This window comes from Acomys minous (assembly GCF_964271855.1).
Source record: "Acomys minous genome assembly, chromosome: 6".
NCBI lineage: Eukaryota > Metazoa > Chordata > Mammalia > Rodentia > Muridae > Acomys > Acomys minous.
In genome coordinates this window covers 121,290,988-121,315,944 of record NC_140487.1, presented here as the reverse complement: position 1 = coordinate 121,315,944, position 24,957 = coordinate 121,290,988, and the positions used below count along the sequence as shown (strand labels likewise).

The window sequence follows — 24,957 nt, the reverse complement described above, 5'->3', positions numbered from 1 at the left end:
ACACCGAATGGGCTTGGGACAGTAGCTTGGTTGATAAAGTGTTGGCGGCACAAGGATCTGAGTTTGACTTGAAGCACCCACATCACCCACATGTGCACACACTTACATACACACCATGCACACGCATGCGCGCACACACACACACACACACACATGCACAGACTTACACACACACCACAGACAAGCTCAGGGTCCACATCCAGCACACACAGCAGGAAAGAGGGAGCCACGGTCTTGTGATACCCACAGATCTGGCTTTGCTTTTAGGCATTTCCTGACATCCATCTCTATAAGATGGTTGGTCACTAGTGGACGGGACTGACGGGCTAAAGTCCGTGGATGGAAAGCCCTCCAAGACAGAAAGAAGAGTTCCACAGTGAATTGAGACCAGAGGCCACCCTATTGCTTTGGCTCTGGTTTAGTGAGACAAGAAGCACCTTATATGTTTCCTTGCCACGCTCCATCCTCAGATAAAACTGCCACAGGGGACACAAAAAGAGGGACTCCATGTCCTTGAGAGTCACATTCAGGGCAGGTGCATTCCAGCCAATGCTGTGTACCTTTACCACTCAAGGCTGGGCAAAGCTGGCTTGCATTGCACATCCTCTTTAAGTGGTCCTTAGCTCTGAAGCCGTGGACTGAGCCTCCTCCTCTCTCTTCCACGAACACTTCTCTTCTAGAAGGATTCAGGTGATAAGCATTGGTGGAGACAGAGTGCGTGGCAGCTTTTTTTTTTGGGGGGGGGGATAAGGTTAATGACAAGCCAGAGGAAACTGAGGGCTGGTTCAGCTCCAAGAAGCTTTAGGGAGGCTGGAGGTGTGTGTGTGTGTGTGTGTGTGTGTGTGTGTGTGTGTGTGTGGTTTTTAAACATGTCCTGATTAGGAAGCTTTTTATCTGCTCAATCTGTATTTTTTATTCATCTTTAGAAAGGGTCACTACATCACACCGGCCTTACACTCACCATCTTGTTTGCTTTCTGTTGCTGTGCTAAAACACCATGACTGAAAGCCCTGGGGAGGGAAGAGCTTACGTGGCTTATGTATCCCAAGGCAGGAACCGGGAGGCAGAGACTGAGGTACAGGTCACAGAGGGGTGCTGTTCACCGGCCTGCTCTCCCGTGCCTTGCTTAGCTAGCTTTCCTATACAACCCAGAGCCACCAGGGGTGGCACCATCCTCAGCGGGCTGGGCCCTGCACAGCAATCACTACTCAAGAAAATGCCCTCCCCCCTTTACTTCACTACTCAAGAAAATGCCCTCCCCCCTTTGCCTACAGGCCAATTTGACTGAGTCAGTTTCTCAGTTAATGTCCCGTCTTCCCAGTCAACCCTGACCAACTCAAACTGCAGGTACAAAGACACAAGAAATCGACAGCTACCACGATGGACCCCTTGTCAGTTTGACAAGCAAATACATCACTATTAAATCATAACCTTTCTTTTCTCGTTTTTATCCCCAAGATTATGTTAATACCACAGTATAAAACAGTCCCAACCTTTCAGATCCTTCACAAGTTCAAATTCTCTTTAAAAGGCCCAAATCTACCAACTATATCTATTGACTTTTTTTTTTTTTTTTTTTTTTTTTTGGTTTTTCAAGACAGGGTTTCTCTGTGTAGCCTTGGCTGTCCTGGACTCCCTTTGTAGACCAGGCTGGCCTTGAACTCACAGCAATCTGCCTGCCTCTGCCTCCCGAGTGCTGGGATTAAAGACCTGTGTTACCACGCCTAGCCTCAACCATTTTTTTTTTTTGTTGCTTCTTATTCCAAGAGAGAAGAACTAGGGCACAGGTGCAAGCAGATCAAAGCAAAAATTAAAAATTCAACAGTCTAAATAACTGTGTCTGATATCTGGGACTCGCTCATGCTCTTCTGAGCTCCATAGGGCTTGGGCACCTCCGTTTCTCTGGCTGCGTCATCTCTGGCTGCTCTTTTTTTTTTTTTAATATTTTTATTTAATTTTAATTTATGTGTGTTGGTGTGAGGGTGTCAGATCTTGGAGTTACAGACAGTTGTGAGCTGCCATGTGGGTGCTGGAAATTGAACCCGGTCCTTTGGAAGAGCAGGCAGTGCTCTTAACCGCTGAGTCATCTCTCTCCAGCCCTCTGGCTGCTCTTATAATGGCTTCTCCATCCAAAGTTGTGAATGCTTTCTCAGCCTTCCCCAGGACGACACAGTCAAATCTGTCACAGCAGTGTTCCATTCCTGGTACCAACACTATGACCAAAAGCAACATGAGGAGAGAAGGGCTTATTTCACCTTACAGCCCTCAGGTCATACTCCATCACCGAGGGGAGTTAGGGCAGGAGCTGATGCGGAGGCCATGGAGGCATACTGCTTATTGGCTTGCTCCCCATGAATTGCTTTCTTATAGCACCCAGAACCACCTGCCCAGGAGTGGTACAGCCCACAGTGGGCTAGGGCCTCCCCACATGAATTATTAATCAAGAAAATACTTCCCAGACTTGACTGCAAGTGAATTTGATGGAGACATTTTCTTGGTTGAAGGCCTTCTTCCCAGATGACCCTGTCCCAAGTCAAATTGACATTAAAACAAACAAACAAACAAACAAACAAACCAAACAACAAAAAACACCTAACCAGTGGGCCTCAAAAGGCTCAGAGGTTCAGAGCATTGTCTGCTCTTCTGGAGGTCCTGAATTCAATTCCCAGCAACCAGATGGTGGCTCACAACCATCTCTAATGTGATCTGATGCCCTCTTCTGATATGCAGAGAGAGCACTGTATATATAATAATAAATAAATAAATCTTAAAAAAAAAAAAACTAACCAGCATGCTCACCATGTAACTGAGGAAGCCCAGAACTTCTGATCCTCTACCACCTGAGTTCTGGAAAGATAGGCACATGTAGCAAACCAGGTTTACATGGTATCAGGCATGAAACTCAGGCCTTCTGCACATGGACAAGCACTTCAGCGACAGCCACATCCCCAGGCCCTGCTCCAATTATTATTATTATTATTATTATTATTATTATTATTATTATTATTATTATTATTTGGGTTTTTTGAGACAGTGTTTCTCTGTATAGCCTTGACTGTCCTGGACTCGCTTTGAAGACACTACTCCAATTATTTTTTATTTTACTGGTGTGTTGTGTATGTATGTATGTATGTATGCATGTATGTATGTATGTATGTGTGTGTATGTATGTATGCATATGGCAGGGGGGCTGTGTGTTTGTGTGTGTGTACATGTGTGTGAAGACCAGAGGTCAATGTTAGGTGCTTTCCTCAGGTGCTCTCTCCCTGAACATGGATCTCACTGCTTCAGCTAGGCTGACTGGGCAGAAATAAGCCTCCTGCCTCTGCCTCCTCAAAGCAGCCGCATGCTGCTGGAAACCCAAACCCAGATCCTCATATAAATACAACAGATGCTTTACCATCTGAATCTTCTGGAATTAAAGGCATGTACCATCATCACCCAGCTCATTTTTAATTTGTTTTTTTTTTTAATGTATTTAGTGTTATTGGTGGGAGGGTGGGAAAGTGCTGGGCATTAAAACCCATGCAAGGCAAGTGCTCTGCAGCTGAGCCTCATGCCCAGCCAGGAGGCTGGTTTTAAAGGACCTGCCCTGCAGTCCTTCCTCATGGGAGCTCCATGAGGTGTCCCTCTAGGGTCATCTTTCCAGCAGGACATTTACTTAGAGAAAGCCAAGTACAGGGTGCAGCATGACCCACGGCCAAACAACAGTGCCCTATTTACAGATGTGCCCTGTCTCCTGGAAAAACTCTGAAATCCCAGCTCTGTTTGGGGGCCTGAGTATTCTAGAGTAAGTGTGCACACCTGTGTGCAGAGGATCGGGCTGCTAGCAAACGTTGGCCTGAATGTGGATTTGCATGTGGGTTAGTGTACCCACTCGCTCCACCAGCAAGCCTAAGTCCTGGCTAGGAAGAGCGCGCTCGTGCTGTGGATAAGAGCCTGAGTCAGAACGTGGCTTTGTTGCTCACTAACTTCACGACTCTGAGCAAGGCACCACCTCTCTGAGCCTTGGTTTCCCTGCCTGCCAAAGGAAGGGTGCTCAGCTTCTCCTCAGAGTCACGATGATGGTCCCAGCTGAGGGAACTGCGTTAATGAGGCCTTTATCCACACCAACTGTCGGAGTTGCTCATAGTCTCTCTGCTGCAGAGGCATTAGATGACTCACAGATGCTTGGAAAATAAGTTGCTCTTTAGACCTCACTTTAAAAAAAAAGAAAGTCGACATTACTCTCACTAGATATCCACAGCCACGAGTGCTCACAGGATCAAAAGGAGAAAGCACATGAAGAGCCATCTCCCAGCCCTCGCTCACTCCAGGAGACATCTCCAGAGCCTAACGTGGCATCCGCTCAGCTGTCCTTTCACGTCCCAGGACACCTGGCTTTTCTGAGTTTTCGTTTTCTCACCCAGAAAATGGGGGTGATCATAATCATGACAATACAGGTCATGGGGACCTTTGGCCCCATCACGTTCAAAGAACACGAAACTCTGTGAGGTCGAGGCCAGCCTGGTCTACAAAGTGAGTTCCATGACAGCCAGGTCTATGTAGAGGTCTATGCCTCAAACCAAAATAACAAAAACAAAGTAAAAAAAAAAAAACATGACAGACTGATTGAAACTCGCAGAGACAATTTCTTTTCTAAAGCAAGGAGTATGCTGTGTTTATTACACCGTGGAAAGTTTGTGCTCAAAGATAAGAAACAGTCCTGTAGAAAACAACAAAATAAATAAAAATAAATAAATAAATAAATAGGATCACTTCAAAAAAGGGGTCCCAGAGTTGGGGAAAGAGCCCCAGGTGGAGTCAGAAGCCGATGTCTGCAGCCAGGTCTTCCTAAACCCGCTTCAGCGCTGTGGAGGGAGGAGAGAGATCAGGGGTGATTTCAGACTTCTGAGTGAAACTGAGGCAAGATCTGGGCTTCCCTCATCACACCACACCCCCATCTGCGGTGCCCAGATCATAGTGACCTCTAAGGCTCTGGGAAAAGCTGTCTCCCTGGGCCTCAGTTTCTACTGTAAAGTGGGTTGGTTGTCTCCTTTGCCTTTGACAATCCAGTTTGGAGAAAATGGAGGGGAAAGGCTCTGAACTTTTTGTGCCTTGGGAAGGGGTAGTCAGCAACAGGCAGTCTGCTCCTTGAGGAGGAACACGTGGGTGGCCCCTCCGGTGGAAGGCAGGTGTTGCCTGTGAGGATGTGTACCATGTGGTAGTTCCTGACAGGCTGCCTTGGTCTTGAAGACTGTCAGCAAGGTGGAGGAGCCACGCAAGTGTTTGGAGAGCAAACCTAGGGGCCTCTAGCGGGGACCACGCATGGGGATGGGAGATGCCTCCTGCACGGAAGTGGCAAGGTAAGCACTCACCATTACAGCCCAGACGACTGACGGAGCCGATCCGGTCTATCCTCTGCCCAAAGCAGCCTGAATTGTGCATCGCCTTGGAGTTTCGAAGTCTCTGCAGGACCTGGAGGGCTCTGTCTTGAGACCCAAGGACTCCTTTTGGGGGAGCTTTTGTGGGGCCTTGCTTCTTCGGGAGCTGCACCTGAGCCATCTCCTCTGACTTTTCCCTCATCAGGTCCAGCAGCTTCTATGATGAAGTGGGGAGCCCAGACCTCAGAAACACGCATCTGGGTTCCTCACCCCTCCATGGTGCCCATTGATTGGTTAAGGGGATCTGGTACCCAATCTTGTTACTTTCTGATTTTCGCATGGCTGATTCCCAAAGAGCATCAGGCCTTTTCGTTGCAGTTGCCCTAAACCCTTCAGTCAGACCCCCATCTATCCATGCAGAACCCCGGTGCTCACCTGCATCTTCAATTGTTCCGGAGACTGGCTAGGACTGCCCAGAGGGTGACAGCCACCTCCCAGTGGTGACAGAGAAAGGAAGAGCAGGAGCAGAATCATCTGGGACAGCATCTTCCGGAGATCCATGCCGCAGAAGTGATGGGCCCGGCCGCCGCTGCTGCTGCTGCTGCTTGCTTGCTTGCTTCTGCACCTTGCTCCACTTCCTGAAGCAGCGAGTGCTCTGACTTCTCCAGCAACGGTGCCTCTCTGCCTTTTATCCTGGGGCTGGGTGTCCAGCCAGCCCTTCTCATGGGCTAGGGGTGGGGCTATCTCTGATTTATCAGCCACATTCCTGCCTGCTGAGCTCAGGACCCGAGAATTCACCCCTCTGCGCCTCTGTGGAGTATTCGTTGTGGGTGGAGGCTGTGCAGAGCAGGCCTTGTATAGAAATGGGCTGGGCTAGGGTGGGAGTGTGCGGGGGACACTAACTCCCGTCCCTGTTTCCTATTCCCTTCTTTTCATGCAACAAAACTTGAGGGCCTTTAACAACCTGCCCCACCCCTATGGGAAATGGCAGGAGAACCCCTGCTTTCCCAGCCTCCTTCTAGTGTGGGGCTTATGGGGTGACTCATTGAAAACACTCCCAGACAACACCCACCATCACCAGCCTCCCTGGGGAAGAGTGTCCTCAGAACGTGTAATAATCCAGGACCTGCCTGGCTTCCTAGCACCTAGCTCAAATTTTGATTGCACCCTGGTAGCTGTCCGTGGTTCTGATCTCTACGAGGGACCTTCTCACAAACTCTCGGGGCTCTCTCCTCAACTGATTTCCAGGCCAGAAGGATCCATGTGGCTCACGCACCCCTCTGATACCCAACCTCCGCCCTCAAGACCTTGTGAAGAAGATTTCAGCTCAAGGATGCTCACTCTCCAACGCCAACTGATTGAAAGCTGGCCTATGACAAGCAACTGCTGGAATTTTGACCCTCCTCCCACCCCTTGGGGAGGAGAGCTGATTAGGGTAGAATTTTGAGAGCCTGGCCCAGAGATGAGGTCACGTAGGAATGCGTCCTGGGGCATCTCCAGGTGCCAAAGTCTCCCCAAGCGTGAGAGGAAGAGAAAGGGTACCTAGACACTAGAGGTGAGGCAAGGGTCTCTCCCCGGGGCTCTAATATGAACACCCATGGGTGACTTCTCGCTAACACACCAGCCTTTCATCTCAGATGAGACCTGAGAGTCCGAGGACAGGAGGCCATGGCATATACACCCACGTGTGTAGCCAATGTCACTACCCCAATGTCAGGATGGTTGAGGACAATGACCAGGATTAGCAGTGGCTTAAGGTCAAGATGGAGGAAGGGGGCTGTTAGAAGATCATGACTCACATTTGGAGAAAACTGTCAAGCTTGGAGTGGAGTCTGGGCCTCTGGGACCCACGTTTGAATGCGCTTAAGTATTCTGATTCTGGGGAAAGAGTCTCCTAAGCAATTGCTTTTGAGGGGCAGAGACCCCATTCAGCTCAGCCTTATCCTTGTAAATACATTTGAGACAGGGTCTCTCAGTGTTAGCCTTGGCTGTCCTGGACTTGCTTTGTAGGTCACAGCAATCTGCCCGCCTCTGCCTTCTGAGTACTGAGATTAAAGACGTGTGCCACCATGCCCGACCTGCATTTACATTTTATGAGAGCTTTAACATCAAGGTCTCCCCAGTACTGTCCTGGTGCAGAGTGTAGGGTGTCTAGTCCTTCTCACACAATTTCCCTCTGAGAAACAAACTACTCTACCATGCCCAAAGCCTGCTTTACTAAGTCCTCAGGACTCAGGCAGAATGAAGCCAGATGCTTGACCAGAACATCATACAAACAGCCCCCAACAGAGACCCTAACAGAGCCCACAGCCCCTCTGAGCTGGGTCCCCATGGTCCACATTTTCATTAGCATATTTGTCATCCAGCTTGCGCATGGCAGGGAAGTCAAGGTGGCAGGAGCCGGAAGCAGCTGGCCACATCACATCCACAAATCAGGAAGCAGAGAGCAGTGAATTCATGCTCCCGGCCCCTCCACTCACATGGTCCAGGATCCCACCCATGGAATGGGTGTTCTCAGCTCAGTTAATGCAACAAAAGTAACCCCTAGTGCTGGTCCTAGTACTAGACATGGCTGAGGTGGTTAAGAATACTGGCTCCTCTTCCAGAGGACCTAGGCTCAGTTTCCACCACCCACGTGGTTGGCTCACAACTACTTGTAACTCTACCTCCAAGGGTTTTGACGCCCTCTTTTGGCCTCTGTTTATTCTGTTGTTGCTTGAGATAGGGTTTTATTGTGTAGTCCTTAGCTGACCTGGAACTCACTTTGTAGATCAGGCTGACCTTGAGCTCACAGAGCTCTGCCCGCCTCTGCCTCCTGAGTGCTGTGTTTAGTGGAGTGTACATGTTTTTGAGACAGGGTCTCATAGCCCAGGCTAGCTTAAGCCACCAGATTTTCCTGCCTCCAGCTCTTAAGCACTGGGGTGACAGGTGTGTGTCACCATACTCGTTTTTTGCTGGCTGGAGATTGATCCCATGGCTTTGTGCATGCTGGGCAAGCGCTGTACCGTGAGCTCTGTCCATAAGGCACACTCCCACTCTTCCTTCAATTGTTTGGATGCTGGTCTTCCACACAAAGAGTCACCCAAAGCTCAGTGGCCTACCGTGACTATCTTTCACATGCATCCTCCAGATGTGATGTTTGGCAGGCCTCTGCTGTGTGGTTCCCACTTGGTTTCCAGAGTGTGGCCAGGTGCCAGCTGTTGGAGTCTCTTAAAGACTTTTTTGGAGTGAGGCATGGTGGTTCACACTTTTAATCCCAGCACTCGGGAGGCAGAGGTAGGTGGATCACTGTGAGTTCGAGGCCAGCCTGGTCTACAAAGTGAGTCTAGAACACCAAGGCTACACAGAGAAGACCTGTCTTAAAAAAAAAAAAAGACTTTTTTGGAGCACCCTCTGGCCAATGGTAGCCAAAACCAAGGTGGACTGTATGAGGAGTTGTCACTCTTTGTGCCCTTTTCTTGTGGCCAGCTTGAGCTTTCTAAAGGTGGTAGCAGGTGAGGACCCAGGTTCAGTTTCTAACACCACCACGGCAGCTTACGGACTACTGGTGGCTCCCTGTATGGTGGAGTCTACACCAACCTGTTCCAGTGTTCAAAACAGAGTCACGTGACTCCGGGGAAAACCGGAAATAGATTCCACTTCTGTGCAGCAACGGTGGCTGGCCAGAAAGGAGCTCAGTTTCTCTATCTGTTCATCAGATGTTCAGACAAAGCAATTGATGGAGCTAGCCTCTGACCCCCTCACTTTTAACCACTTGCCTTCAAGCCTGTCCTGCAGCTGGTGTCAGATTCTAGATCTATGTTAAAGGATCCGGTCTGAGAGGGACACACTAGTCCATCACTTTTTAAAGCAAAAAGCCTTTAACAATGCCCTCTGTGCAGTGGGGGCCTTTGATTCTCACTAGACTAAGCACGGCATCTAGTCTTAAAGGTTTCCAGGGGCTGGAGAGATGGCTCAGTGGTTAAGAGCGCCACCTGCTCTTCCAGAGGTCCTGAGTTCAATTCCCAGCAACCACATGGTGGCTCACAACCATCTATAATGTAATCTGATGCCCTCTTCTGCAGATAAAGCACTCATATGCAATTAATAAAAATCTTAAAAGAAAAATAAAGGCCTCTAGGAAGCAGGCTTGGCCTCTGTTTTGTAACAGAGGTAGGGGAAGGGGACTTCAGACTACAGGAGAGGGGACCCTCTCTAGACAGGGGAGTGAATGAGGCTTGGTTGATGGGCGTCTGTAGCCAGGCTGCCGTGGACTCTGGGTAGCAGGGGACTAGTTGTCTTCCCAACCTGCTTGCATCAGCACCTGGAGAGTCCAGGTTCTCACTCTGTCTCTGTCTTCCTGATGAACTCTGTTCCTTTTATTCTCTTTGTTTGTAAAGATGCACTTACTGTTTTGTTTTGTTTTGTATGTATGAGTGTTTTGCCTGCATATGTCTATGCGTACTGCGTGTGTGCCAGAGGGTGAATTTTCTTTTGTTCTTTCTCTCTTTTTTTGGAGACAGGGTCTCATGTAGCCCAGGCTGGCCTTGAACTCACTGCATAGCTAAGGATAAACGTTGCTTTCTACCCTCCTGCCTCTATCTCCCAAGGACTGAAATTACAGGTGTGCACCACCAAGCTCAGTTTAATGCAGTGCTGGGCATGGAAGCCAAGACATGTACATGCAAGGCAAGCACTCTATCACCTACAGCCCCAGTCTGAGTGTCAAGTGCAGGGCCTCACACTGGCTGGACAAGCACACAGTGACTTTGCTCTGAGTCTTTTTTTTTTTTAAATGTGTGTGAATGTTTTGCCTGCATGTAATGTTTGTGTACCACATACATGCTCGGTGCCTCCAGAGGTCAGAGAGGGTATCGGATCCCCTGGACTGCAGTTACAGGTGGTTGTGAGCCATGATGCTGTGCTTGGAATTGAACCTGGGTCCTCAAGAAGAACAAACAGTGCTGAGCTATCTCTCCTGCCCTCCACTGAGACTTAACCCTGCCCTCTGTGGCTGTCTGTAGCCATAGACTTGACAGTGGCAGCAGACAGTGCCCAGACAATGCTTTCGCTATGTTCTCTGCCCCCTAGCACAGTGTCTTGTTTTCTTTTTTTGGGGGGCGGCGGGTTTCAAGACAGGGTCTCTCTGTGTAGCCTTGGCTGTCCTGGACTCACTTTGTAGACCAGGCTGGCCTCGAACTCACAGCGATCCACCAGCCTCTGCCTCCCGAGTGCTGGGATTAAAGGTATGTACCATCATGCCCAGTTTCTTTTTTCTTTTCTTTTTAAAAAATATTTTTATTTATTTTTATGTGTATTGGTGTTTTGCCTACATGCATGTCATGAGATCCCCTGCAACTGGAGTTACAAGCAATTGTGAGCTGCCATGTGGGTGCTGGGAATTGAACTGGGGTCCTCTGGAAGAGCAGCCAGTGCTCTTAACTGCTGAGCCATTTTTCCTTCCCCCTATGTATCTTTTTGGTTGTTATTTTCAAGACAGGGTTTCTCTGTTTTCTGTGTAGCTCTAGCTGTCCTGAAATTATTTCTGTAGACCAGGCTAGCCTTGAAATCACAGAGATCCACCTGCCTCTGCCTCCTGAGTGCTGGGGTTACAGTCGTGCACCTCTGTACTTGGCTTAGAAAGCTTACTCTTATAATCAAACTCCTGCAGAAATAAGGCATTCACCAATGAATGAATTAACCTCCCAAGGCCCTCCCTCCATTAGCATGTGCATTTGGGGCTAAGCCTCTAACATATGAGGAGCACATTTAAACAGGATAGCCTATGCCATATGTTGGGGAAAACTTCATTTATTTACCCTCATTCCTTCCCTCTCTTCCCTCCCTTCCTTTCTTCCCATAGGATCTTATGTAACCCAGGCTGGCCTTGAACTTTCTGTGCAGCCAAAGATGACTTTGAATGCCCGATCCTCAGGCTCTGCCTCCCCTGTGCTCGGACTGCAGACATACACTGTTACTCTTGGTTTATGTAGTACAGGGGATCTGATACCCTGCATTTGACACTCAGGCTGGGGCTGTAGCTCAGTTAGTAGAGTGCTTGCCTAGCATGTTAAAGTCTTGGGGTTCCATCCCCAAGCGCTCTGCCAACTGAGCCGCATCCTTGAACTACCTTAACCACTTTTGACCCTCAGTGTCCTTGTTACAGCTGCCATGCCTTAGTCCCCCTGAGAAAATTCTCTCACTGGCCCCCAGAACGGAGCAGCTGAGATGGCCCTCCACTTGGGGGAAGAAGAGAGTGTTTCAGGGCACGGAGGTGGGGCAAGGAAGAGCCAAGACAGTCACATGATCCCCCCAGGGGCTCATCTCAGGGACTTATCACACATCCTCTGCTGTGGTGCAGGAGCGTAAGGGGTGACTCACATGTGACTGTCTCCATCTCTTGTGTCTGGTCGGAAGAGCCTGGCGGTGGCACTGGGTCAGGCTACCGAGGAGCCCGTGCAACCCCTTCCCACTGGAGAGGTCGGAGGGGACTTGGGGGCTGTAAAAGGACCTGGGACAAGAAGTAACTGTCTGGCCTCCAGGTCCCTCCAGTTCAAACGCCAGCAGCTTGTCTTCCCTGCAGGGTCAGGGGAGGCAGACATGGTCAGTCAGAAATGAGCACTCCACAGGACATCTCTAGTAACTGTGCGTATACTAGAAAGTTTCTCTCAACAAACATGTATCAAAGCTTGCTCTATTGCCGGGCTATGAAACAGCGGTGTAGAAAAGAGAGGAAATCCCCATCTCGAGTGGCTTGCATTCCGGGAGTGAGGAGACAGCAACTGGCTAAATGCTGAAGTAGGTCCTTGCATTAGAAATGATGCTGTGGGGGCTGGAGAGATGGCTCAGTGGTTAAGAGCCCTGGCGGTTCTTCCAGAGGATCCAGGTTCAATTCCCAGCACCCACATGGCAGCTCACAACTGTCTGTAACTCCAGTTCCAGGGGATCCAACAACCTTACACCAACATACATGCAGGCAAAACATCAATGCAAATAAACATTAAAAAAAAAATCTTAAAAAAAATGATGCTGCGGGGCTGGAGAGATGGCTCAGCAGTTAAGAGCACTGCTCTTCCAGAGGACCTGAGTTCAATTCCCAGCACCACATGGCAGCTCACATACACTGTAACTCCACGATCTGACATGCTCACAGAGACATACATGCAGGCAAAACACCAAAGCACATAAAGAGAAAAGAAAGAAAGAATTGTTGCTGCTAAAAAACAAACAAACAAACCAATAAAGCAGAGGAGAGAGTGCTGCCAGGGGTATGTGGAGGTGAGAATGGGAAAATCAGGCAGCGCCTGACTAGGGCAGTGTTCAACCACTGTTTGCTGGAGATGAGGAGAAAGTGTCTCGGACAGATCAGTGCAAAGGCTCTGGGATGTGCCAAAAGCCCAAAGCCAAGGCATTGGCTAGCTGTCACCACCTCTCCAGCTCTGGAGGACACTTCCTTGCCTCCTCCAGGCTCTGGTGGCTCCAAGTGATCCTTGGATTGGAGACACCTCACTCCCATCTCTGTCTTCATGTGGCCTTCTCTGTCTGTGTCTCCAAACGCCTTCTGTTTCTTTCATAAGCACACTCCTACTGAGCTAGCTGTAGACGCACACGCCTACAATCTCAATGCTCAAGAGGCTGAGGCAGGGGGGTTGCTGCAACACTGAGGCCAGCTTGGGCCACAAAGCAAGTTCCAGGTCAGCCTGGGCTACAAAGTGAGACTGTCTTGACGCTTCAACCCACAAGGGCCGGTGCTGTAACTTAGTTGGCAGAGTGCTTACTGAGTGCAGAGTACTTACTGAGTACACGAGGCACTAGATTTGGTCCCTAGTGAGCAAATCCCAGGAATGGTAGCACACAGTGGTGATCCCAGTACTTGGGATGTAGAGCCTGGGCAATCAGGAGTTCAAGGTCATCTTTAGCTACATAATGAGGCCAGCCTGGGCTATATTAAATTCTCTCAGGGGGAAAAAAAAAGACAACTTTCATCGGATTTAGGGTCCACCTTATATCCAGGGTGACCTTACCTTCTGGTGCATTATTTTATTATATCTGCAAAGATAGTTCTTTCAAATGCAGTTCCATGTTCAAGTTCCTTGGGTTAAGACATGCTTAAGACAAGTGTGCACGACACGATGGCAAGCCAAACACGGGTGTTGGGAAGGAAGGAGAAAAACAGAGAGGGGGTACAGGAGAGAAGAAGAAAGCCAGGCAAGGAAGGGCCACATTCATGAATTACATGGGGGCACATGTGAGGACAGAGATGGTGAGTGGCTTACACATGAGAGATATTAATAGAGCCCTTGGAGGGAGGACACGCTGTGCTGGAAAGGGACCGCATAGAAACAGGGCTGGGTGTACCGGAAGGGGCCCTGTGGCAGCCCCGTTATGGGAATGGGAGGTGCTGGCAGGGCGCCAACGGCCTTCTAAGCTGGCTCTTCTCCCACAGCCTTACTCTCCTATGAAGGCAGGACTTACGGCTCAGACCCGGAACTCAAGTGTCTCTTACCCACCTGCCTGTGTCTTCCTGAGCAGTTGGTATCTGAAGGTGGACCTGTCCGCTCCCCATTTAAAGGGATACGAGGGGCAATGTAAGGAGCTGGGAAGGCAAGCTGCAACATAAGACCAGGAAGGGGAGGGGCCGGTGAGATGGCTGAGTAAAGGAGCTTTGCCGCCAAGCCCAATAACCAGAGTTTGAGCCCCAGGACTCACATGGAGGAAAGGGAGAACTGATGGACACAAGCCATCCTCTGTGGAACATGAGTATTGCTTTTAAAAATTAACTGTATTATCTGTAGGCCCGGCTAGCGATCAATCAAGACACAGACACTTGTTATATATATATTTTAAATAGCCTTAGTTAACCTGGGGCAGGGCAGATATCAGTCCTCTAAACTACCTCCCATAGTGGGGCAGGCATGGGATCCCTGTCTCAATCCCATGCCATCTGCTTCCAATAACTTTTATAATCCCAAATACTTGTTAATGCTCTTCATCTGGGCTGGATTCTCCATCCACGCCACTGGCCATGTGTTTTTTTCCTCCATCTAACCCATGGCGGCCTTCCTCTCTTCACTTCAGGTCTCTCTCCTTTTTCCTCTTGTGAGTGCCAGGCTGGAGAGCGCATCAGATCCCTGGGACTGGAGTGACACAGTTGTGAGCTGCCAATGAGGGCTTTTGCTGGATATCAAACTCAGGTTGTCTAGAAGAGCAGGGTCTCTGTGTAGTCTTGGCTGTCCTGGACTCACATTGTAGACCAGGCTGGCCTTGAACTCAGAGATCCGCTGGTCTCTGCCTCCCGAGTGCTGGAATTAAAGGCGTATGCCACCACGCCCAGCCGGCAAGTGTTATAAAACATTTAATTGGGGCTGGCTTACAGTTTTGGGGGTTTAGTCCATTATCATCATGGCAGGAAGCATGGCATCATCCAGGCAGACATGGTGCTGGAGAGGGAGCGGAGAGTCCTACATCTTGATGTGCAGGCAGCAGAAGGAGACTGTGCATCACGCTAGGCATAGCTTGAGCATATATGACCTTAAAGCCCTCCCCAACAGTGACACACTTCCTCCATCAAGGCCACGCCTCCTAATAGTGCCACTCCCTACAGCCAAGCATTCAAACACGTGAGTCTATTGGGGCCCATACCACACCTATTTACATATGCTTTTTTTTTTTAAAGATTTATTTATTTAAGTATACAGTGTTTCACCTTCATGTATGCCTGCCCGCCAGAAGGGGGCGCCAGATCTCACTGTAGATGGTTATGAGCCACCATGTGGTTGCTGGGAATTGAACTCAGGACCTTTGGAAGAACGGGCAGCACTCTTAACCATTGAGCCATCTCTCCAGCCCCTACATATGCTTTTAATAAAAGGGGGGGGGGCAGGGGAGAGACAAAAGCAAACTAGCAAAAGTGAAGAGGATTTAAAAACTCATTCAGAAAAAGAGCTCTTTTTAAAGCCCATGGAGGCAAACATCTCTCCCACACTGTGTAGGCGCATTGTGTCTCTTCCTCTCCTCGTCCTCCTTATCCTTCCCTGGTGCAGAGCAACACCAAGATCGTTCATAAAAGCTCCAGAAACAAGCTAACATACCTCATATCTGGTGGTCGCTCACTTCCTGGAGGGTTAAAGGACCAGTACCCAGATAGCATTCTTAGTTTGTATTATACTGGGACAGAGTAAAGCAGTTCCTTCCCGCAAGGCCTCTCACAGGTGGCTTGGCACTCTGGCCCAATGTCTAGGCTCAGAGCTGGGACATGACAGGCAGATGGCCTTGAGCTGGGAGGCTCTGCTGGCAGCGGCCTTTGGTAATGTCTCCTACCCAGGCAGTCAGGGAAGCCCGGATACATGGCTTGAAGGAGATTCACCCCTACAGGTTCTAACATGTGAAAGTTGGTGGAATTGCTTGGGAAGGATTAATGATGGAGAAAGTATATTTCCGTGTTCTCTCTCTCTCTCTCTCTCTCTCTCTCTCTCTCTCTCTCTCTCTCTCTCTGCCTCATGGTTGTTCTCTCAACATGGAAGCTCTCGGCTGCTGTTCCAGCACCATGCTGTCATTCTTCCCACCATAATGGCCATAGACTAATTTTCTGAAACTGTAAGCAAGGCCTCAATGAACACTCTCTTCTATAAGTTGCTTTGGAGCCGGGCGGTGGTGGCACACGCCTTTAATCCCAGCACTTGGGAGGCAGAGGCAGGCAGATTGCTGTGAGTTCGAGGCCAGCCTGGTCTACAAAGCGAGTCCAGGACAGCCAAGGCTATACAGAGAAACCCTGTCTTGAAAAAAGAAAGAAAGAAAGAATGAATGAAAGAAAAAGTAAGTTGCCTTGGTCACGGTGTCTCTTCAGAGAAATAGAAAAGTAACTAAGAAGTTGGTACCAGGAGTGGGGTGTTGCTGTGACAGGTCTGATTATGCTGGGTTTTTGTTTTGTTTTTTTTGAAGACATGTGGAAGACTTTGGAATTCTGGACTAGGGAAGCTGTTGAATTCTGTAAACAAGGATTAATGAACCATCTCAGTAGGAGCTTTAAAGACAGCTGCTCTGAGGGCAATGTGGACTATGCAGGTTACAGGTCGTTCTTGTGACATTTTGGAAAAGAATATGGCTGGTTTTTGTCCTAAGAATATGTCTGTAGCTAAATTGAAGAATTTTGGACAAATTTTGTTGGAAGAACAGATTTCAAAAGCTGACTCTTTCTCATGGTTGTAAGTCATCACTCTTATGCTGGTCTACAATGAGAATGAGCAGATAGAGCAAAAAGACATTTAAAACTTACAGTTTGAGGGAAAAATAAGCACCAAGAAATTTAATGTTGGAGCCAAGTCTTATCCTCAAAGAGACAATAAAGAAAGAAAGGCCAGCCTGATGTGACATCAGTATAAGATCCCAAGCTCCCAACTTGCTAAAGGAATATTTTGCTCCTAAAACAAAAGAAAACTTAGTTAACAACAAGCAAAATGTCAACAAATCAAAGCTTATACAAATACAAGTCAAGAAGAGGGCCAGGTTCCATCCCAACAGGCAGAGACCTTGGCAGCAACATCCATGTGGTTCTGATTTTACAGTCATAAAAGCTACAAGAGGAAAAAGGTTGCAGTTAAAGAAAGATGCTGAGACCAGGTGTGTGACAGAGGAGTCCTTGCATCAAGACCCCGGAAGGCTATTGCATGAAGTTGTGATGGTGAAGAGTGGATTGTATTGGCCACTCAGGATGCTGGACATGCTAAAACCACAGGGATACCATACCTGCCAAGGAGAGCTGTAGACAAAGAGTGGAGCCAGCCCAATAGAGAAATGTGTGGCAGTCAGCAAAGCCGGAAGGGAAGATCCGTCTAAGCCGCTGGACCTCAGAGATAGAACTCCAAGATTTGGAATTTGCCTTGTGCATTTTTGCCTCGTTTTTGGCCCAGTATTTCCTCACTATGCCCATTCTCCTCCCTTTTGGAATGATAATGTATTTTTGTGCCACTATATGTTAGAAGGGGGTCGCAAGAAGAGACTGCTTTGAGCCAGGCATGTTTCTCATACCTGTAATCCCAGCACTCAGGAGACAGAGACAGGTGAATCTCTGTATGTTCAAGGCTAGCCTAATCTGCATAGTTCCAGGAAAGCCAGGACTATGTAGAGACCCTGTCTCAAAAAACAAAAACAAAAAACAGGATACAAAATACAAAAACAAACAAACAAAAAACCCCCAAAACCAAAACCTAAGAACAACAAGAAATTGCCTTGAGTCTCAGAAGAGACTTTGGACTTTTAAACAGTCTTGAAAGACCATGGAGGGCTTTGGAAGCTGAACCAAATACATTTTGCAGTATGATATAGCTACAAGCCTACGGGTGTCGGGGCAGGGAGTGGAATATGGTGATTTGTCTCACATGTTTAAATGCTTGATTGGAAGTTGGTGAAACTGGGAAGGATTTGGAGGTACGGACCTGTTGGAGTAAGTATATCGTTGGGAGCTTATTCGCTCCCTCTTTCTCTTCTTCTCCTTCTCTCTCTCCCTCTCCCTCTCCATCTCCCCCCACCCCTCTCTTGGCTTCATGGCTGTTGTTTCCAAATCTAAACTCTCAGATGCTGTTCCAGCACCATGCCTGCCCCCACCTGCTGTGCTCCCCACATGGAGGTCTTGAACAAATCCTCTGAAAGTGTAAGCAAGTCTCCAATAAACTCTATCTATCTTTCTTTCTTTTTTGAGACACTATCTCTCTGTGTAGCCTTAGCTGTCCTGGAACTTGATCTGTAGACCAGGCTGGCCTCGAACTCACAGAGATCCACCTGCCTCTGTCTACCAAGTGCTGGGATTTCAGGCGTGCACCACCACCGCCAGTCTAACTCTCTTTCGTAAGCTGCCTTGTGTCATCGTGTCTCTTCACAAAAAGAGATAAGTACTAAGACACATGTGGCCCTGATTAACCTCTCACCTCTATGTCCAGACCACCCAGTCTCTGACTTTAGTGGAGAAAAGGCCAGATCCTTTCTTCCTAAAGAGACACTGAGACAGTACCTTGGCCTCTGATCACACAGATGGTATGTCATCGGTGTCTTAAAAGCTGGAGGCCATCTGTGCAGACTAGAAAGATTAAAGGCAGGAAATGACTCTGAGAATGTTGTCTGTCCCATCGCAAAGAAGTCCTGCACCCCCCTCAAACCTGGCAGGGGCTCAGGGGTGCCTTATCCAGCTCCCTAAGAACCACTGGGGAGATGCGTTAGGCATAGCCACCAAAGAGGCACCAAAATGCATCAGCGTCACACAAGAAAAGAAACCACAGGCTTTCTCTTGGAGTAGTTTGACCAACAGCAAGGCCAAGTCCAAACTCTCCTCTTCTCTCCCTGTCTCTTCTATTTGCTTAGATCAAATGGCTCCTGACTCATTTGTAGTCTGGGTCTGAATCTGTGCCCGTTGGCATGCCATCTCATCTGAATGCATCTGTCCCTAACAAAGGGCTCTGCTCAACACGGAAAGCATCATGGGGGAAGGGATGGGGACATTGTACGGAAATCTTTAACAGTACTAGGAGGGTTGGAACTTACTGACTCCAACTGACGCAGATGACAAATTACATGTGCTTTCAGCACTCATGGGGGGTGTCTAGTGTACAAGGTTGCTTTCAACTTGTTTGATGTTTCCAGGAAGTTATTGGCATAGCACACAGATATGTACACATGCGTTTCCACTCTGGGTCAGGGTAAGGAGGAGTGTCGAATTTAAGATTAAAGCTGTGGGAGCTGGAGAGATGGTTCAGTGGTTAAGAGCATTATCTGCTCTTCTAGAGGTCCTGAGTTCAATTCCCAGCAACCACATGGTGGCTCACACCCATCTACAATGAGATCTGATGCCCTCTTCTAGCCTGCAGTTGTACATGCAGGTAGAACACTATACATAATAAATCTTTTTTTAAAAAGATTAAAGCTATGAACTACCTTAGATTGATTGCATGGGGAGACAAGGCAAGTACGGTTGGCTGTTACATCGTTTTAAAGGCAGGTTAAGCAAACAGGTTGAGTACACAGCTGCACATCAGTCTTGCATCTTAAGAGGCCTCTAGCTTATGTTGTTATCTTGGCTGTGAGGTCCCTCTCCTAGAATGTCAGAAATATTTTCATAATAATGGACAGCCATGCTGAGACAGAGTGGCAACAAGGAAGATAAAAGAGACATGAGGAGGAAAAGAAGCCTCTTCTCTCCAGGTGACTGGAGCAAAAACCATATTCCTGCCATCCCAGTACTCAGGGTGCTGAGACAAGAGGCTGCAAGTTCGAGGCCTGGATGACATAAGAGGCTCAAGACCAACCAGGTTATATAGTGAGACATTATCCTTAAATAGTTAAGCATTTAAAATAAATAAATATTTGTGATGTTTCAGCCACCACGATTTGGGCAATTAGTCATAGCACCTAATCCAGATAGTGGAGGAAACAGCGATGGAGAAGGCAGTGAGGAATGTGGGGTGGGCGGCGGGGGGGGGGGAGAGTTTTATTCCTTCACCTGTCTAGCCAGACCTCTTTTCTTTGCTCCCCAGCTGTTGGCAAGCATTCCTCACCCCTTTGTGGTTTGTGTATTTTCTTGCTTGTGAGAAAGGGTCTCATGTAGCCCAGGCTAGCCTTGAACTCCCTATGTAGTCCAGGATAACCTCTTGCTCCCACCTCCTAAATGCTGGCATCATGGAGGGTACTTTCACGTCTGGTTTTAAATTTGTCAGCTTTGTGAAACTGTGAACATGTTACAAAATCTCTGAAAGAAAAAAAAAAAAAAAAGGAGAATCACCAGCCCCTTCAGTTCATGATCACAGCCTCAGCCACCCAACCCTACTTTGTGAACATTAGTTCTCCTCTGGTGTCCCTGGGGTATACACCTCCCTCTTGGGACTGGCTGGCCTTGCCTCTCTGGCGGCTGGGAGCTGGTGGTGTGGAGACCTTGTCTTCCCGGAGCTCCTGGCTGTCATCACCCGTGGAAGGCACAGCATTGCTATGAACTCTGTCACTATAGCAGCTGATAAAGCGCCACAGCCTGCAGGTCTGGAGCCTGGGCCTCCCACCCTGATAAGTCTGAGTTGTCAGCAAGTGTCAGCGAATGTCCACGCTGCTGTGTTCTTGCAGCCTCTCCTGCTACCCATTCTGCGCTCCAAGCTGCCTGTTTATGGCCACTGCTGGACACCTTGAAGTGACCCTAGGGAGCCAGCAACAAGAGCGGGAAGAAGGAGGGGGAGAGGTTTCTTCTGCACTTCTTCTTCTTTTTTTTTTTTTAAAGATTTATTTATTATTTATACAGTATTCTGCCTTCATGTCACCAGATCTCATTATAGATGTGGTTGCTGGGAATTGAACTCAGGACCTTTGGAAGAACAGCCAGTGCTCTCAACCTCTGAGCCATCTCTCCAGCCCCTCTTCTGCACTTCTTGCAAGGGTGCACAATGGTGGAGACCCCAACATCCAGAGCCCCCCCCATTTCCTCTGTTCTCAGCAGGTACTCTTGTTGACTGTTAGAGGGGGGAGGCTCAGCACCCTTGGAGCATCATGCCCACGCAGTACTCCTCTCACTACAGAAGAGGGGTGCTAACTATATCTACTAGGTAGAGGCCAAGGAAGTTACTAAAGAGCTTACTATGTATAGGGTAACCCTATACTATAAGGTAACGATCCAGCTTTCACTCTCTCTGCTCAGATAGAAACCTCCTGAGCTGCTCACAGGGGCTGGAGATTCGAAGCCACACTAGGGAGCCTGGCATGGACCAGAGTCAGGCCCTTCCCTCCCCCGCCCCCCACCTGCAGGACCAAAGGCAGGAACTTCTGAACCCTGTTGCCTCCAGGCCATGATCACTGGAGGAGGGATGCTGATTCTCTCTTGTGCTTCCTTGAGATGTTCCTGCTTAGCGTTCTGGGGGGGAAAGGAAAGAAAAGTGAGTCTCGGGGCTGTTGCCTGGATCCCCCAATCCCTGTTACAGGTTGAACAGTGTCCCTTAGAAAAGAAGCTTGTAGGCGGGGTGGTGGTGGTGCATGCCTTTAATCCCAGCACTTGGGAGGCAGAGGCAGGTGGATCACTGTGAGTTGAGGCCAGCCTGGTCTACAATGTGAATCCAGGACAGTCAAGGCTACACAGAGAAACCCTGTCTCAAAAAACAAAAAGTTGTTTAAAAAAAAAAAATATATATATATATGAAGAAGAAAAGAAGTCCCATGCTGCAGTGCCATAGGATATGACTTCATTTGGAGGCAGGGTCTGTAGAGAATCATCAAGGTAAAGCACAGTCATTAGAGGTGACCCCAACCCAACATGACTGGCATTCTATAAGAGGGACATTTAGGCTCCAGGTGTGGTGACACACAGCTGTAATCAAAAGCTGTCCCTCAGCCTTCCAGGGATCAGAAAAGGCCAGCCAGCCTTTGTGGGGCTTCAGTGTAGCAAGAGCTGTGCCAAGCAATTTGCAGGGGTTTTTGTTTTGTCTTGTTTTATTTTGTTTTTGTCTCATTTAATGTTCCTTTTTTTAAACTCCATGACTTCAGAGCTAGGGAGATGGCTCAGTGGGCAACTTGCTTACTGCATGAGGACCTGAGTTTGGATCTCCAGAATGAATATAAAGCCTCAGACATGTCACTGTGTGCTCCAGTGCTCCGGAACCTGGCACAGGTGGGTCCCCAACGTTGCTGGCTTGACAGTCTAGCCAACCTGTGAACTCCCATTTCAGTGAAAGACCCTGAGGGTAGAGACTGATAAAGAAAGATACGTGGTGTCGATGCATGGTCTCCACACGCACACAAATGGACTCAGACAGGTAGGCACACAGATATGTACGCACATATCCACACGCACAAACACTTGCCGGGGCTTAACAGTGAGCACACACCTGGCACCTCAACACTTAGGAGGCAGAGGCAGGAGGTTAGGAGTTCCAGGTCAGCCTCGGCTAACATAGGACAGTTTGAGACCAGCTTAGATTACGTGAGGCACTGTCTGACAAACAAGGGACTGGAGAGATGGCTCACTGCTTAAGACCACCAGCTGCTTTTCCAGAGGCCCCACGTTCAATTTCTGAAACCCACATGACAGCTCACAACCATCTGTAACTCTTGTCCCAGGGAAGCTGATATCCTCTTCTGGGGTCCAAGGGCACCTGCATTCACACATGCGCACAACCGCCTTCCCACAATATATATAATTTTAAAAATTGAAATGAAGCTGGATGTGGTGGCTCCCGCCTGTAATCCCAGCACTCAGGAGGCAGAGGTAGGCAGATCTCTTTGAGGTCGAGGCCAGCCTGGTCTACAAAAAGTGAGTCCAGGACAGCCAAAGCCACACAGAGAAACCCTGTCTCGAAAAACAAAAAACAGAAGATTGAAATAGGACTGGAGAGATGGCTCAGAGGTTAAGAGCACTGGCTGCTCTTCCAAAGGTCCTGAGTTCAATTCCCAGCAATCACATGGTGGCTCACAACCATCTATAATGAGATCTGGTGCCCTTTTCTGGCCTGCAGGTGCACATGCAGGCAAAACCACTTATACATAATTAATAAATAAGTCTTTAAAACATTAAAATAAATATTTAAACAACAAGAGTATAAAAAGATAAAAATAAAATAATTTGAAGGAAACATTTGGACATAAAGAAACGCAAGTAAACAGGGACAAGTCTGTGACAGTGACAGCAGAGGTCAGGTTGAGGTATCAGAGGCAGTGAAATGTTCTTCCTGATGTCATTGGGGCAAACAGACTTCAGCCAACAGCAGAACTGGACAGCTACCAGGGTGGCCTAGGGCACAACCAGCTCCCCAGATGTCTCTCATTCTTTCTGGACTGGATGCCCCCGCCCCCAATTTGACAGGTCCTTTTACGCAAGGCTCTGGCTTCCTGCTGAGGTCGCTGGGCACTGTTGGGGCTTCCCTTTGCACCTGCACAAATCTGTTCAACTGTAAAAGCCAGGCCAGTGAAGCAAGCACACCTGTCAAGGCTAGGAGAAGGGGCAACTCCTGTGGCCCTGCAGCCAGTGAAGTCCAGAAACGCTTGATTAAGGACACCACTCAGCTTCTAAGTAAGCGGGAATTCACATCCTGCCTCTACCACACGCCAGCTGTGTATTTCTGGGTGGATTCCCTCAGAGGCTTCTTGTTTCAAGCATCCCTGTTGGTAAGATAGAAATAAAAGCTATGGATAGTTTAGGTTCTGTTTATGAAACTAGGTTTCATGTAGCCCAGGCTGGCCTTCAACTCATATGTAGCTGAGGATGACCTTGAGCTTCTGATCCTACTGCCCCTCTACCTTCTAAGAACTGGGGTTACAGGCATGTGCCATCACACCCAGTTTGAGGTGCTGAGGATGCAACACAGAGCTGTGTTCATAGTAGGCAAGCACGCTCCATGCTGAGGTACGCCGCCCCCCCCCCAGCCCCAAGTCATGGTTAAACGACATGAAACATGTAAACTTCTCAGAACATGCAGTAGTTCCCACCGTGCATTGCTATGTTGATGCCTTTACAGGTCACTGGGAGCCTCGGAGGGGCTTGGCTATTGATAGCCAGCTGTGACCCCTGGCTTCCACCTGTGCCCCCCCCCACCGCACCATGGTGCTTCTCAGTACCATAGCTGGTGCCCAGAAGTCTTCAGCTACTGAGTCAGGGTGCTGCTGCCCACCCACAACGCTCCTCTTCACACAGTTCTGAAGGAAGTCACATGGACAGGTCCCAGGCAGAGAGAGTGAAGTGTTGTCAGCAGCTGGGACACGTTCCTGGAATTCTTCAGCCCACCACCCATTGGGGACCCAGAGGAGCCTGCAAGTACTTGGACAAAAGCCAGAGAGTTGCAGCCATCGTCAGGCAGGAAGGAAAGAACAGCAAACGGCCCAGTGCAGGTGACAGGTACGTGCGCACAGAGGCGTCATCACTCTCCCATGTCTTGCCCAGATAGACAGCACTCATCAAGCCTGGGGTTTTCCTCTACCCACCCCATGTGTGTTCGCCAGCCTTGGTAGGGAAACAGTGCCATTGGGGAGGAGGGTCCCTAGGAGATGACAGGGAAGAGCTGAGCTCAGCCAAAGCCTACAGACACCACAGGAGTTCCGTACCCTACTGGAAGAAGGGGGCTGTAGGCTCAATTTTCTTAACCAATATCTTTTATTAACAACTTAGTGACCGAGCATACGTCACTTAAAACCTAACTAACCACAACAGTAAGAAATGAGGATTAATGGACACAATAACAAAACCTTAAGGATATCAGTTCTGAGGAATGATTCTCCAGGCGTGAGCCATAAGATTTCTTCTGCTGGAACCTGGGGTACCTAGAACCCAGAGCCTCAGCAGGAGCCAGAGCCCCAAAGCCTTCCCTCTAGCGGTTCTCTCTAGGAGTGTCTTGAAGTGCAGTGACGAACAGCCAAATCTATCCCACGTCTCCACGGGATCTTTTCAGCTGGCAACAATTAAGCTCCTGCACAAAGTGATTGCTCTTCTAATGAATTAACCTCACCTGTTCTCTCACGAGACTGTTCCGATCCCGCACTTGGAATCCTAAAAAACAGCTTTATCTCTCCTTCAGGGGACCCAAAAGGTTATTGTTTCCCAGGAGTCTGTAAGTCAGGAAAGACCACCAGGTACGGCAGCTCAAGCTGTGATCCCTGCACTCAGGAG

At 48.7% G+C, this 24,957-nt stretch overlaps 1 protein-coding gene across 1 annotated transcript; it reads right to left on the bottom strand.

The window, feature by feature from the left end:
* Positions 1-4,534: 4,534 nt before the first annotated feature.
* Positions 4,535-6,018, bottom strand: NPPB (natriuretic peptide B). Its single transcript, XM_084785375.1, has 3 exons — positions 5,799-6,018; positions 5,358-5,580; positions 4,535-4,850 (listed from the first exon to the last, which is right to left on the bottom strand). The coding sequence occupies exons 1-3, from the start codon at positions 5,922-5,924 to the stop codon at positions 4,834-4,836; spliced, it is 366 nt and encodes a 121-aa protein (XP_084641501.1). The 5' UTR covers positions 5,925-6,018; the 3' UTR covers positions 4,535-4,833.
* Between the last annotated feature and the right edge of the window lie 18,939 nt (positions 6,019-24,957).

Coding starts and splice junctions, on each gene's coding strand:
- NPPB (XM_084785375.1), bottom strand. CDS start 5,924: ATGGATCTCCGGAAGATGCTGTCCCAGATGATTCTGCTCCTGCTCTTC. Junction 5,581..5,798: donor CGGAACAATTGAAGATGCAG/GTGAGCACCGGG, acceptor ACTTCATCATAG/AAGCTGCTGGACCTGATGAG.